Genomic DNA, 16745 nt, shown 5'->3' with positions numbered 1-16745 from the left:
GTGTAAGACTGGAGCCGCAGGTTTCATAAAGGTGGGGAGCAAAAAGTCACGTCTCAGCAGGTCCTGTGGGAGGGTTTCAGACATTTTACCTTTAGTGTGTTGGGGGGTCGTCTGTACCAGTTCCAGGTCGTCTCGGTAGAGGTTGTGAAGCCAATACAAATTTGGCACTTTATTGGTCCCTGAGGAGGAATTCTGTTCTTCTCTCTGTGGTAGGTTGGAGGATGAAGCACAGAACGGGACAGGAACTGATCACAGGTCAGAGACTTTAAATGACCAAACCACTGCTGACGCATGGTGTAGCACGTCTTCCTGTCCACACGGCCAATAATTTCAGCTCCTCATCTTTTAAACTAACTTGACATCAGTAATCAATCATTGTGGCCACGCTCAAGGATTAAACTCTGATTCTGCAGATAATATGCACAATTTCCCGTATCTGAAAAAATAAGCATTTATGGATGTAAGTGGAAAATTGACATTTGCGGTTTTCCACGAGTAAAGTTAAAGAGTTGAAAAAGCATCTTAGTAAAACCCAGTGAACATACAACATCAATGTCACTGAAACTTCCAACAAAGACAAGAAACTGTCAAGTGGCCAACAGAACTAAAGTACCACATTATTTTTCCTCTGTAGTCAACACACAGATTGAAATAAGTTCTGTCAGAACCACAGATTCACACTGTGTGGCCCCAAATGTAGGCAAGTTACACTTTACTAAATAAAAAATTAAAAAAATCATTTCATTGCAGGCCTCTGCCTGTTTACATAACTCACATTCTAATCAGTTCATCCCTGAGTCTGAGTGGACGTTTTTGCCAATTTTAATAAACCAAATGGCTAAACCCAAGAGCTGGTGATGCAAATGGGGAATTTCTCATATCCAATCAGATCATTTTGGCCTGAGCTCACAGTGATCTATGCGCCTCACTTTCGTTCTTGAGTGTGACAAATCTAAAGAAATTCCTTCAACAGTGCTTTATCACATTAAAAATACAGTATGTGACCAAACGATGCTGTCTAATCAGTTCCAAATTCATTCTGCATTATATAACAACAAGCTCAAGCATCCAGTCTATTTAGAGCCATGATGAACAAGAAGTCCAGCAACACATGGAGTGATCCCCCCACAGAGCCCTGATACCATGGAGTAAGTCTGGGATCACATGAAAAGACAGAGACACTGAGACAGACTAAATCCACAGCTGTGGAAACTTGTCCAAAATGCCAAACGAACAAAAACTGGACAAATGGGATGAGGCGATGTTGTGTGTTAAAGGAAATAACAGGAAATGCTGGTCAGATTTAAAGTGTTTCCACGCTGATGAATTCACTCATGACCAAAATATATTCATCATGTTCTTTTTGAAATAATCTCAAAGCAAACTCTTTTTATTACATTAGTCTAAAGTTATTTTCATAACCACCACTTGCCAAACACCAAGTCTACACTCCAAGAGGATTTCGGATGACGGGGAATTTTGTTGCTAAAATGAAAATCAAGTCCTCACAGTGAGACTGTGTGGACAGATTTGTGTCCACACTGATTTATGTCTCATGTTTGTGTCTCATGTTGTGGGGACGTGTGTATCAGACTCTCAGATGTTTTTAGTTCTTCTGCCTGATTAGTTCTCTGCTGAAGAATGATAAAAGCAGTAAACACACACGATGCCACGCAATGAAGTCTACTCAGACAAAACAATGAAAATCCAGAGAATGAGTTTATCATGGACGTGTCCAAGTGTGTGTGAGACGGCTACTGAGACAGTGTCGATGCAAATTCTTTATTTATCCTTCAATTCAAGACAAGCAAACACAATGAATCACAGCAAGTGATGCACACAATCACAATAAATCCGTCTGTTGATCCACGAGCTTAATTTTTCTCTAATCAAGAAATCAGTATTTTGGCAGAAAAATGTGTTTTCATTGATATGATGATTATCAACATCTTATATTAATAGAAATCCTAATCCAGTTGCTCGCCACATCTCTTTAATTCAATTTGGGCACAAAATAAATAGATGAATAAAGACCATTTGTGAGCAGAGTCTGAGCTGAAGGAGTTTAAAATACAGAGAAGAAAATGGAAAAGCAGGTGAAGAAACAGGACTGAGGGATTAGCATCAGAGGAAGACGATGTGATGAAAAGCAAAGAGACTAAAAAGAGCACAGCAGAGGGGCAACGAGGAGGAGGTGACGGCTGAGTCATCCACCCCGATAATAAAAGGATCAGGTTGTCCCTCACCTGTCGGATGGAGGAAATGACACAATCAGGAAGGTATATGCTCCATCCTGACCCTGAAACGACGCGGACGCTCTAATCGCCCCAGCTACGCTTCTATTTTTGGTGGACTGTGGGGAGGCGGTGACACCTGCACCTGTCATCTGAAGCTCAGGCCTGAGTTTGAATTAACTTAAACGAACTGAGTCGCTGTCCTTTCTGTGCTCGCTTCCGGTTGAGTTGCTCTGACCCAGCACAGCAGTGTGCCGACAGGACGCCGACAGGACGCCACTGACGTACAATAAGTGGAGGTCCCCGTCTTTTCAAATTCTAGTTTTAGGCCCTGGGACAAAACCTTGTATTTTTCCACCGAAGAACTGTAAAGCTGCAACCGAAAGTCATTTCCTTTAACTGATTGTATCAACTATGTGGTGAATTGGGAGCAGAGCCGAGCAGCAAAGCTTTCAGTTCCAAAGATTCGGCTCCAAAAAAATGAGCTTGTGAATACAAGTGGACAGTTTTATCTAAACAACCCAAACCCTTCAATCCTTCTGCTATTCAGAAGCCAATGGTTCAGACATCTGATGAGGATTTGTGGCCCTCGGTTAACCACTGCCAAGTGAGGAACTCTTCTTCTATGGGTTCCTCAAGTAAACATTACATATTAATGCAAAAACCAACAAAGTTACAAACTAATAACAATAGGAATTTTTTGCATGTATGTTATTTGAATGTATTACAAATGTCGCAGTACCACTTTTTTCCAGATTGAGTACAATTCAAATACTTGGCAAAACAAGTACAAACCTATTTTGCTTGAGAAGCTGGAGATTAAAATCCTCATCAATCCATTGTGGTGCTTGCAAGTCTTGCAAGGACGGAAATCATTGCCCGGTCTTCTGCTAAAACAAATATGGCGGCAACTGTCACTGAAAAGAGTAACAAGAAAAGATAATAAGATATATGATGAGATACTGGATGGAGAAGCATGGACAACATGGATTATAGAGTCTACACATTCTACATATAGTAAGGTTCTAGTTACTATATATAACCCTTGTTGCTGATGTCACACGTAAATATTAAAAGCAGAGCAGAGTTTGGATTCAGCTTTACTTTTGTCATCATCAATTATCTTAACTTTAGTTATGATACTGTGATCGGCATCGGGACGTCCCAAAAATAAAGGTTGTACAGCAACATGGACAGTTATATTCTGGACGAACTGCTGTTTTTCTTTACTTGATGCGTCATCCACACTGCTGGACAGTCGACCAAAGAGGAAGGAAAATCATGATTCAGTGATTAGAAAAATGCATTGACGTTAAAAAAAAAAATTCATCTCCTGCCAACAATTTAATCTCCCTCAATTACAGCAACAAACTTTTCAGTCTGCTTCAGCCACTTTCCTTTTAGGGGTTTTCTGGCCACATCCATCTGCCAGAAGCCTCTATGGTAGACCCACAACATGCTGCAGACACTATATATCTGATCTGGTCTGAGAACAACTCATATCCCACAGGAGCTGGAAAAGACTGCTGGGAAAAAGAGGGTTGTCTGGACCACGTTGATTAACCTGTGGCCACTTTGACCGGACTCCAGATAAGTGGCAGGAAACGCATGAACACTAAGAAAAATAAATGTCAGGAAAAAAGTGGGAAAAGCCACAACATTATTCCCTGAAGTGGAGCAGTAGTATTAAACTGAGAAAGGCGTTTGCCTTAAAAAGGCTTTTCTGTCAGCCACTATTTGATTAATCACTGTCTGATGTAAAAAAAAACCTTTATATTGTACGTGGTTTGTTCCTGGGTGCTTTCCATTTACTCACTCCTTCCTTCTCTGCTGCCCCAGAAATCGATCTGGTTCACGATTAGCCTCCACTGATGACTTCCCACAGAAACACCCCATTATTTTCACAGCTGATAGGACGTTTCTGACACTAAATCACTTTTTAAATACAGCTTTAATGCTTTGTCCCTCACCTGAGTGTATTTTGTATAACTTCGTTTGTCTCAGGCAGCATGGAATAAAACTCACAGCGAATCTGTGAAACAATAACCAGGTTTCCAGAGAAGCTAATGATGTAGACAGCAGGAAACAGCTGGATCATGTGCACTAAGCCTGGTTAGGAAATAGGAAACGGGTGAGGAGGTGAGACATCTGTAGGCTGGATGAGGAAGTTTTCAAAGAAAATGTGTGTGAGGAGGTTTATGGTAGAGATAGAATAAATTAATTACTTCTGTTTGTGTCAACTCTTTTTAACGTTGACATTTTCAATAAGAATCCAGCTCACTGCCTTCTACCTACTTATAATATTGGATCTTCCAGGTTTTGATTGACTGAACACACCTGATCCAGGTGACCCCCCCCCCCTGAAAAAATATAATATTAGAAAGTTTAACAGTTATCAACAAAATTTAAAAACCACCAATAATTTGTGTTGAATGTCTCGTTATAATATATAAAGAAACACACACAAGGTTCATTATGTAAAAGCAACATGGACAATAATTTTCTTTGGTTCTTATTGGGACTGGCTGAGTTTTTACCTCAGGTACAGAGAGATTTTCTAACATTTCTGGGACTTCTCGATGTCTCAGCTTTCTCTGACCTTAGTCCCTCGACTTTTTCGCCTGACCATGATTCCAAACTCCTCGTCCTTCTCACATGTCAAAGTGACCATGGGAAAGACACCATCTTCATCAGCGTGTTACCTGGGCTGAAGAAAATGCTTTATTCTGATTGGACAATTGGTATCGCAGCATGTCCAGCAATGATGACCATCTTCTCTGGGTTCAGGCTCAGCAACCTACACTATAAGAGGTGGGAGGTGAGAAAAAGGACAGAGAGACGGACCTTTTGACCATTACTACTGCAACAGTGGCTTCTCTTAGCTGGCATGGACATGGTAACGACCACGAGCGAGCTGAGAATTCTAACAACGTGTCCAAACAGGGACACGGAGGACCACCTGTTTTATTGTGTCTACTCCTTTAAGCGGTAAATATCTAAGAATAGTGATCCTTCCAACTGTTTTCTGTCTGCTGTGTAATGAGCGTTGCAGCCTCTCGGGGTTTTTACTGCAGCTGTTCACGTTTATAGTCGACTTCTTGAATCTGTTATTTGTCTCTTCTGGTGTGTTTTTCTCTGGTTCCCATTGAATATATCTGTGATTTTTGATACTATAGAACATAAAAAGCAAATCTGCCTCCATTTGTGTTAATATTCAGAAAACAGTAATTTCCATCTGCATCTCACTGGCTTCAACAGCGATTTACAGGATTATATTTAGAGGAGGCAGCATGATGGCTGTGAGGTGGAGGTGTGTGTGTGTGTGTGTGTGTGTGTGTGTGTGTGTGTGTGTGTTTGTGAACATGTGTGCAGATGTGTCCCGTCAAAGCAGGTTGTGAAGCCTACGGCCACGTTCCAGCTGCATGACTCATTCCATTTATCACAGTGTGGTCACTGTGAAATTAGCTTTTCAGAGGCTACAAACAGACAATGAGTGCATGTAAACCATCGCCGTGGCCGAGCTAATGCTTTTTATTACACAGTCCAGTTACATCAAACAGAGTCTGTAGTCAGGCAGAGAATCTAATGTTGTTCCATTTTTATGAAAGAGACCAGCTGTGTATATAAAGCTATAGTTATTTAAATGACTTTCTTTGTTTTGAGCCATTCAGACCATCCCAGATATACACATATACACCTCCTGTACAGTTTCCTCCGTCCTCTTTTAGAATGAGACAGGACATGCAACAGAGGCCTGGTACATTTTTGTCCAGCAGGTTTAACGACAGAAGTCAGAAACTACAAATATTGTTTAGAAATCGAAACTTTCTTTCTCCCTTTCCTTTAGATTACGGCTGGCCGCTGCCCTCAGACCTTTGTCCCATCTGGATCTATCTGGACGTCCTGTTCTCTACGGCGTCCATCATGCACCTTTGCGCCATCTCTCTGGACCGGTACATCGCCATTCGAAACCCCATCCACCACAGCCGCTTCAACTCCCACACCAAGGCTCGCATCAAGATCATGGCAGTGTGGACGATATCAGTGGGTAAGGACACACACACACACACGCACAAATGCAAAATGCAGCTGTCAAAAACTTCATATGGTCTGTGGTGTGTTTAAGTTCTGTACTTTGCTTCATAAACAAAGTGAACTATGTCCTCTCGAACAAAATTCCCAGTTCAGTATCACACTCTGGGACCTTTGAGACATTCGGGAGACTTTACCAAAAAGATCAAAATGCTGTGATAAACTAAGAGGTGGGTTCAGCCTGCAGACACCTTGAAAAGACCGTGTTGGCCCAAATATAAGTCCATATTTGTCTGTGGTCATAATTTATTATGTTGGCAGAAATAAAGTTGTAGATTTGAAATGTGAATGGAGTAAGTAACAGTTTGGCACCAGCTGTCTGTAAGAGAAGTGCAGTTTGGTTTAAAGTTGGACTTTACACACTTAATGATTGATGCCTCATTATGAATGTGAGTTGTTGTGACTGCTTGGACCTAATCAGTCCAGTTCAGTTGGCGCTGACAGTCAGCAAAGACAGACACTTAATGTGTGTGCTGTGTATAGACTTCAGTCTTTACTCGTAAGACCCAGCGTCAGTCAGTCACTCCGACGAGGATTTTTTTAAACATGTTTAATGCTTACGACCATCGTCAGTAACCACTAACGTCCGCCTGAGGACGACCTACAGTAACCACAGCTTTACGTGAATGTAGCGTTTTTTATAAGGGTATTTTTACCTCTATAGTCCATGTTGTCCTTGTCTTTACAAACATAATCTTGCTGCTTTTGTTCTTTTACGCACAAAAGGTTTAGTTAACCTGTGGTATTTGCAGGAATGGGAAATGTGCGTGTTGTTGTACAAGGGACAGTTGGTGGAAACAGTCTTTACGTGTGAACTGTCCAGTCTTTCACAGTCTTCAGCCATGTTCCCGGCCTTAGTCAGACCCAGAATAGCCCAGTTTGATCACACTTTACAGCTCAGTAATACTGGTGTAATATCTGCGTAATAACACAGTAACATGGGCTAATATATCAGTGAATAATGTAACATGGTTTTCATGTCAGAAATATATAAAGTGATAAATTGCTAACTTACTCAGTATGAACATTGGATCTAGTTAACAAGAAGCCAACAAATCACGGGTAATAATACAGAAACCAAACATCAGAGCTGGACCTGCTTATTACTTTAATAGCCAGCCTCCCATTACCTCCTTATAACCTGGATATTAGTCACATTTGAGCCCACCGTGCTGTAAAGTGCTACAATTTGATCTTCATTGGGTTTGATGAAGCTTTGTAATGTTACGTTGTAGTCCTGAAATTATCATCACATAAAATAGCCACGTTTTCAGGAACAAAGTAAACACAGTCAATACTCAACAGTAACATCTGAAAATGCATTAAGACCAGAGTGTGAGAGGCTGACAGCGATAAAAACATCCTGCTTCTGCATTTTCAAGTGGGATTTATGTAGATCACATAAAGATACGATCACACTGAAGCATCAGCGATTCCAGGACCGGTGTCTGCAGGAGCCCACTCACATGTTGACGAGGTGGCTGAGATGATTAATGAGGCTTTAATGGAGGTTCAGTGACTTGAACGCTTGAAGGTGACAAAGCAGCTGATTGTGGTTAAAGGAAACATTTAAAAATATTTCCCAGTTCAGAGAAGGCTTGTTTTTGTCGAAGGTCGAATATTTATAGAGCAACCCTGAAAGTGTTTAGTCCTTTAACTTGTTTGCTTTGCTCAAAACTTGCAGCCACGTTCCACTAGCAGCAATAATATGTCTTCGTTTTTTCTCTTGTTATTGTCTTTGTATGTTAGTTTTGCCCAAACTGTTTCTTCACCACACACACACACACAGACACACACACACACACACACGTACAGATACACACACACACACACACAGACACACACACACGTACAAATACACGTACACACACGCAAACAGGTTTTCTTAGCAATATTTGTATTAACTAGCAGCAGCACTGTCAGAGTTTAGCTCTTGTCCACAACATCACCCAGAAACGAAAGCAACGTGTTTCCTGCTCTTCTATGCACGTTTGCAATCGAAACATGTTTAATGTTTTAATGATTACTGCTGGTTCTGTGGTGTTATGTTCTTGTTGTGTCCCACCCATATAACTTCTGTGCCGTAATAAAACAATGTACACACATGAAAAATGAACAAAATAACTTTGCTGCCAACCAATACTTGGCAAACCCAATTGGTGGTTTCTCTTTTCATGCCACTGAGGGAATAAAGTGGAGAGAAAAACTCCGAATGAAGTCGTGGCTGAGAAAACAGAAGCGTCATGATTCATACGTTTTACAACGAGAGCTGGAAGAGAGTTGGGAACAAAAGTGTGTTCCTCTCAGTCTCTAACGAGGCTGGTGGAAGCTGCTGCTTCGAGTACACAACATCTGGCTGCTGACGTTTCCCAGTCAGCTCCCTCTGGTTGGCTGTTGTCGTAAATATCAGATTCTGAGCCAGTTGCCATTGAGATCACGTCTGAGACCCCCCTCACTATACAGGATCATTTGGCCCCAGTCTTGACTTGGGAAGATCGAACCGCCAGTACCAGCTGCAGATTATTGAACAACTTCATTGTTATATGTGATCAGCGTATTTCAGCCTGTTCCACAAGGATCTTTGAGTAGAGTTGGGTTTGGAAACAACCAATCATACAAATATACTTTATATATGAGTCAGAAACAGGGAATGTATTTGGTGTCAGACATGGTTGATACCATATTGGCTCAGCAGGTAAAACAAATGTATGTGGGCATGTGGGTCGTCATGTCATGGTCAGACCAAAAAACACCATCAATCACTAAAACAGCCAGTAAGATTATAATAAAAACGGTAAAAGAAGAAGTGATATGAAAGGATACATCCTGAAAATAAACTCTTGAGATAAAAACTGACTCAATCCTGAGTTGCAAACACCTCCAGTTGTGGAAAGGTGGAAAATTTGGCCCGAGATTGGCCCAGTTATTCTGCAGAGTGACCCCAGCTTAGACTTAGCACCATGTATCTGTGGTGTCTGGTTGTTTCTGTGTGTATATGATTAACAAACTGTAACTAAGAGTTCATCTACGCCAGCGTTGTTCACATGCTCACAACAACAATGCCAACATGTTTATGCTGAGCCCGTAAAATGTTCACAGTCTTATTGGAGCACGTTAATTAGACAAAGGAGAAATGTTACGGCTGATGGGAGCTTCAGTACTTTTGAAGGTATTTGATCATAAATCAAAGTACTGAACACTGCTTCCATTCAGTTCATGTCTGCATTAAACCTCATCGTAGAACCAGACAAAACACAGAGGAATCAAATAAAGGACATGAATGTTTCAGAACAGTTTCATCAAAATAAAGTGTACTACACACAGCAAAACAACACTGAGAGCATATAGTGAATTCACCAAGGAAAATAACAAGGATGAAAAACAGTCATCTCTGACGTGTTCGACCTTGTTCATTGTAGCGCTCTGCTCTTTGGGCCTTGGACACAAGTTACCCAGCAAAATGCCAGTTCTCGCCTGGGAGAAGCCGCAGTAATATGCACAAAGCTGTGAAGCAGACAGGGCACTAACCACGGCAGTGGGAGTGCAGTCAGCTTCCCATGAGATGCAATTTTCTTATGTTCAAAACGCAAGTGACGTTTATGACTCCTTCTAATTTTTATGGAGGCAAGGGAACAATCCGCTCTTGATAATTGGTTTCTGCCTGCCTGGCTGGTGTCCAGCAGCTCAGGTCAATGGACCCAGATGAGCAGGAAATGTAATTTTGGGGCTGCAGATGAAGGCGATGAAGATGGTGGGAGGGACGAGCCGAAAGCAGACCAGCTCTACAGGAGCCACGTTTACACTCTGCCGGATGAAAGGAAGGAGGAGAAGGAAAAGCGGGAAAACCACGTATTCCCGGTTCATCTGGAGTTGGATATCTGCAAAACAAACCATGAGTTGTGGTTTGATTTAGGTTGAATCATTCCCAAACTTTTCCACTTTCCTCTGCTAACTGATTTGTTTTCCCCGTCATTAGTTGGCGCGCTTTCACACTAAGCCAATTAAAATGAGAAATGGTGGAAAAATTGAGTTTTCTGCAGGTGGCACCATGCCCAGCTCTTAGATTTGATCAAATTAATGGATGGCAGGAACATTGTAGCTCGATGTCGGTGCTGTTTGGTTTCCATAATGATTTACAGCAGATGTAACTGAATTACCCTGATTTTGGAAGATAAAAGACAAGAGAAGCAGCACTTTGTTCAGGAGAATGACGCAAATGTCGAGTACAGGAAGAATCCATCCATCCATCCATTAGCTGGACCCGCTCACCCCACAGAGGGTCACAGGGTCCGGAGCAAATGAAGCCGACACTGTGCGAGAGACTGAGTACAGACTGGACAGGTCGCTAATCTGTCACAGAAAGTCTCATATTAATAATGTCAAGAAATGTTAAATAAGTAGTGTCACCGACTAGTGTTGCTGGACCATCAGCAGAACGCAGCAGCTCGGGTTCACATGCAGATCGTCGTTTAAAGACATCCAGACAAAAAGAAACACAAAATAACCACAAGAGCTGCACAAAACCAGACACACAAGCCTCCTAAAAATAGACACAAAAAAACAACCAAAAGGTGCTAAATGTCCACCAAGAGATAGACACCAACTACAGACAAACCAAATGACTACAAAGAGACACAAACAGTGCAAAGTGGATAGAAACACGAAAATATGCTCAGTACCTGCAAAATCATGCAAATTCACCACATAGACACTCACATGCCTCCATAAAGATGCACAAAATAATGCTAAATGGGCACAAAACATCACACAACATCACCAAAAATAGAAAGATATTCAGGGGCTTGTGTATTTTTGCAGTGGGGTGACTGTGTGTCGCCTTCATCTTTTTATTTCATTCTATTACGACTCAAAGACGCACACCCGCAGCTAAAATTGGAGAAAATCGATGTGGCAAAAAACCCTTTTCCCACTGTCTCACTGGACTGGACCTTTCTCCTTCACATCATTCAAATCAAATCTTTCACTCATAAAAAATGAATAATTGTCACACTGAATAATGGAGCTCTACTCAAATAGACACCTGGGTTTAATATCAGAGCACAAAAGGATTCACAGGGATACAAATGAATCCACCACAGGACCAGGACGAAGGGAAGATGTCCCTCCTGTGTCAATCTCTGCTGCTTTTCTGGTTATTTAGGCGAGTGAAAATGGAAAGGGGTGAAGCGAGGACACCACAGAGAGAGAGAACTGTAAAGATGCTGATTTACAAAAACCATCATATACCTAAATGGAGCTTTAGACATGATCAATGTTCTGAAGCAGAAAAACTGCAGCATTTAGTCCATTGTAAAGTGTATGAGAGCAGCGTGTTTGGACAGTCTGACACATGAATGCACCAACAAATGGGACAATGATGAGGTTGAGGTTACTTCTTCTACACAATAAATGTCACATAACTTTATTTGCGAATAACAAATCATCGGAGCATCAGCAGTGAAGTGGTAGCTGTGTATGTACTTTACCCACACAAACTCTCCTGCACCTCTTTAATTCCACACAAGCTCAGTAGACGTCTAATGCGAGAAGAAAAGGACCTGCAGCACAGTAATGGTCTTTTATTATTATTGTCCTTCCTCTTTAATTTCAAGTAGCAGTCAGTAGTCTGTGGGATACATGCTCCTATAGAATGATACCCAGCTCATTCTATTGCCTTTCCCATTAACGTATCTCCACAGTGTCTGCAGACTCTTGGGAACCACAAAAATAATAATAATTATTATAATAAGATGGCAGTAAGTTTGCAATGCTAGTTCACAAACAAAACCGTTCTGGAAGCTACTGAACATGTGTATGTATAGAATGTATGGACTCATATAGAGAATGTGAACTTAGGTCACACTATGTTAGCTGATAGGGGATGTGGGCACCATCTTGTGAGGTACTCACTATCTTCACCTTTGCCTTCTAGAGTGGTTACAACATCTTTTCTTTGGCTGGAAAGTTGTTCAAACATTTAAATACGATGGAGATGAAGAGGAAGAAAAAGTGACCAACACCTCATTTGAGTACAGTTGTAGTCATAAAGACTTTTTCAGAAACATGATAGAAAGTCAAAACACAGAGTCCCACTCAGCAACAGAAAGGCAGGGGAAACCTCACAAGATGGTGCCCACGTCCCCCAATAGGTTACCATGACTTCAAAACTGTCCTATTGTCATTTTTTCTCTGCAATGCAGTTCACTTAATCAGTTCCTAATATTTTGGCACAAGGAGGGGGAAAAGGTGTTTCCAACATACTGGATGACTGCGATTTTGATTTATGTGAGGGGACACATCCCCCTTAATATTCAAACACTCCTTAGAGATTTAGGTCCAGGTTGACATGGCAGCATCACAAAATTAAAGCAGGTTTGTCAGCTGTACATCAATGATGCAAATCTCCCGAACCACCACATCCCAAAGATGCTCTATTGGGTTGAAAAGTGGAATATACAATGCATATACAAAAGCATTTATAAATTAACAATTTACAGTAAAAGCCTGACCAGAAATATTCAGCTGAATTGTTGAGTTGAACAGATTTACATCAGTGGGAATCAAAGACTCACGTTAACGCTCCTGCCTACACTGATGCTGTGTCAGTCTGCCACTGAAGGAGCTGAACAGAGCCCCCACTGTCTGATGCATCAGGTGAGAGGTAGGTCCAGCTCGGCTAACATGCTCCTCTCACCCACCTCCCCCACAGCAGGGAGTCCAGCACAGAGCCGGCCCTCCTTACCAGCTTGTTCAGTCTCTTCCTGTCCGGTCAGTGCTGCCCACACACTAGCAGACCACAGCATAGTGGATAGCTGAGGCTACCACAGAGTCATAGAACCCCCTGAGCAGAGGCCTGCACACTTCAAAGGACTCAGTCTCATCAGAAGGTGGAGGCCACTGGCCCCCTTGTACAGGGCATCTGTGCTTTGGGACCAGTCCAGTTTATGGTTGAGGTGAAAAGCCAGGTACCTAAAACTATCCACAATCTCAATGTTCAAGCCCTGGACATTCACTGTTGTTCTGGAGACAACTGCTGGTGTAAAGTCTGAAGTACAAAGGGTGCAGCAGACTAACACCTCAGACACAGTTGCACAGGGTACTGTGGCAGAACAGGCAACATTTTCCACACTTAAGAAGATAAATGATGATGATGAGTGCATGCCAATGAGCGAAGTATTGAGCAATCACACTACTCAAACAAACTGTAACTTCGAGGGTCAAATGTCCTCAGGCACCGTCGACTGCCTAGTGTTAGTACACGCTATGTGTGAACAAACGAACAGCCTTTTTCCTGTTCGTGCTCCATAAACAAGATTAAGTTCACACAAAAGGGCACTTTGTGGAATTGATTGTCCACAATTGGATTTGATTCCATTTTAAGCCTGCATCCCAATTCAAGATTGGATCAGCCATTCAGCATGTTTGACACACCCCCAAGGGGTTTTCTTAAACTTGAGAGGTGTGATTAGGTTATCAGCACCCAGCACCTCCATCCACATAGGTCATTACCTGGTTACATGTATCTTTCAAAATTGCAGCCAGAGTCATGAAATGTTTGCTCACACCAACTGAACCGCTGTACAGCTGTGGAGAGGCAATAGCAGTTAGAAACATTCCCACGTGAAGACACCTTGAAGGTTTGTCTCGATGCGCAAGACCTGAGCCAAGCGAGAGCTGTACCAGAGACGCCCAAATCAGAGACTGCAGAAAGGAGGATCTGAAGGTTTACGAAAGGCTGCAGATAGCTTGAGCAGGATTCAGACAGAAGAATGATCTGCAGCTTTTGCAGTGTGCAAGGACTCTGCAACCATCAGAAGTGCTGTTTCTCGCTCTTCGTGCTGTTTCTTGCATCGAGTGTTTAGAGACAGAAAATCTGAAAATTGGTTGAAGACGGCTCCTTATAGGGCTCCCATCTGTTACAGGGATCAATGGTAGGTTTGTTTAAGTGGTGGATTAATCTGGGCCTATTAAAATGTAGTCGAGGAAGCTTCATTGAACTTTTAATTAGTCAGATAGTTTTTAATTGGGCAAATGGAGCCAAATTCCAAGAACAAGCAGTTTATTGGGTGTAGAATAAACTAGTCATGGTTATAAAAGAGCTTTAGGTCTCAGTGGACCTACAACATAAATTGCTCCTCTCCTGCCCTATGATTTTTAAGAAAACGAGAAAATAGATCCTCTGACAGCTGGAGCAGCTCCTTAGACAGGTGTAGGTGGGGAAAGAAGGAAACAGTTAATACACAGTCCAACAGCGGAACCATTAAAATGAGTTCAAAGAGTTTCAAAGAAGTAATCGTGTAATTACGACGGATAACCGCTGTTTTCTTTATACGTTGAGTAAAGTCAAAGGGGGCAGTTGAAGGGAGCAGCTTCTTTCATTAAACCAGATAAACCTTCACACACTGACTGTGTTTCTCCAAACTTCATTGACCAAAAACAAAGGCACTAATTTATCTGCAGGGAATTGTCAGCCTTGCCTAATGCTTCTTCACAGCTCCTCTGTGGCCCTGAGCTCTCTTTGCTTCCTGTTGCCTCCACTCCATTAGCTCCATCATTCTGCACCCGTGGCTGCTAATGATGCCGGAGCTGCTGATAGCTAATTCAGCCTTCCTTCCTTCTCCAGATTCAAGGCACGATAGCCGGGGATTCCTTATATATCACATGCAATTGTGTCATTTCTGGAATCTGCTCACCCCTGGAGATTTGAATCATGTTGTCCAGCTCCCCTGCAGCCGCTTGTGTTATACGTTGCTACTAGGCTTTGAAACACAAGAGGCTGTGTTTTCTCTTTCTAAATGGTAAATGGTCTGCACTTAAATAGTGCTTTCTACCTATTAGCACTCAAAATCACACACACCGGTGGGGGAGCTGCTATGCAGCTGGCCAACACTCACCGGGAGCAACTTAGTTGGGGTTCAGTATATTGCTCAACGACACTTCAACATGTGTTCGGAGGAACCGGGGATTGAACCAACAACTGCGCTATTGGTGGACAACCGCTCTACCTTCCTGTGCCATAGTCGCCCCCAAATAGATTTTAACAGATTTAAATAAAACAATTGTGATTGAAATGGTTGCAAGTAAGAATGCAAAACAATAGCAAAAAAAAAAGATTTGTGTAAGACGGGGAAATACTCTTAGCATAAATAGGAAACTGGGATCTTTTCAACAAACTAAGAGGAAGTGGATACAGCAAACAAATATGGACGCCAGCATCTTTCCTTTAGCATAGCTGTGGGGAGCCCATGCTCCTTGAGGGACAACGCACTGCTTGTTTTCCAGCCATTCATCCCCCACCCACCGCTCCTCCAGCTTCTGACTGACTTAACACACCTGACCCAGGTAACTAGCAGTGGGTGGGGAGAGTTGAAATCCAGCAGGGCTGCAGCCCTTGAGCAGCACGAGTTCGCCACCGCTGCTTTAAGGGGATTACATTTCGTTTATTTCTGCACACAATTACTTCTGCTTCATCCCTAACAGGAAGAGGCTGCTCACACACACACACACACACACACACACATTAGAGTTTGTTTCCAACACTTTTTACATCCTCTGCCATATACTCAGTTAATTCAGGCGTGTAGGGGGATTTGTGATCAGAGCAGAAACAGAAACAGCAGAGAAAACCATGATAGACTTCTTTTAGTTTAGACTCTGTATGAACACATCTGATAAATGCTGTTCAGCAACGATACATGTTCCATCACAGCAACACTACAAGTTCCGCTGTGGCAACCGCTGAAGGGACAAGCCAAAAGCCGTAGATCTATACAATAATAGATTAAGTTAAGGTGACGGAGAGTGTGGACGATTCCACAAATTTCACAGATTTGCTGGTTTAACTACAAAATTAAAAACTTTGAAATGGACAAATGAATAAATTAGGTAAAGTTCGATCAATTGACAGTTAGGATACATATGCATTATTAGTAGTGGTAGCAGTAGTAGAAGATGTTGTTGCAGAGGTTGTACATGTACATAAACTCAATACTTACATAAAGGTTTTAGGCACTTGCCTAAAAAAATACTTCACTACAAGTATCACCCAGAATTCTTTGTTTGACATGAAGTGCAGATTACATACTTTAAAATACACCGAAGTGCAAGAGCTCCATGTTTAAAACCAAGAATTATTAAGTGAATTGGAAGCTGTTGATAATATAAATGTGCAGGTTTAGTCCAGATTTGTTCTTAAAGGCGAAATTTATGACAAAGTAACACTTGTAGTGTGAAGTGATCAGTGTTACTATTAGAATCAGCGTGAAACAAAGGCAGAGCTGATTTTAACCACTTTAAGTGCTGACAGCTGCTTCATCCAGAATACTACAATACATTCTCTCTGTTTCAGGCTTTAGAGTGTAATTAGTGGACTTTTGATGTTCAGTGGTCTCAGGTCTCTGACTTGTCGTCTCAGAGCTG

At 42.0% G+C, this 16745-nt stretch overlaps 1 protein-coding gene across 1 annotated transcript in view; it reads left to right on the top strand.

Annotated features, from left to right (window-relative positions):
• Positions 1-16745, top strand: part of LOC137133418 (5-hydroxytryptamine receptor 2A-like) — a 59643-nt gene that overhangs the window by 30501 nt on the left and 12397 nt on the right. Inside the window, exon 2 of the mRNA XM_067517033.1 lies at positions 6082-6282. Within this exon, the coding sequence (XP_067373134.1) occupies positions 6082-6282 (201 nt within the window). The remainder of the gene's footprint in view (positions 1-6081; positions 6283-16745) is intronic.

Source organism: Channa argus, chromosome 9 (genome assembly GCF_033026475.1).
Source record: "Channa argus isolate prfri chromosome 9, Channa argus male v1.0, whole genome shotgun sequence".
Classification (NCBI taxonomy): Eukaryota; Metazoa; Chordata; class Actinopteri; order Anabantiformes; family Channidae; genus Channa; species Channa argus.
Note: the sequence above shows the minus strand (reverse complement) of the source record. Positions and strands in the feature narration are given on the sequence as shown.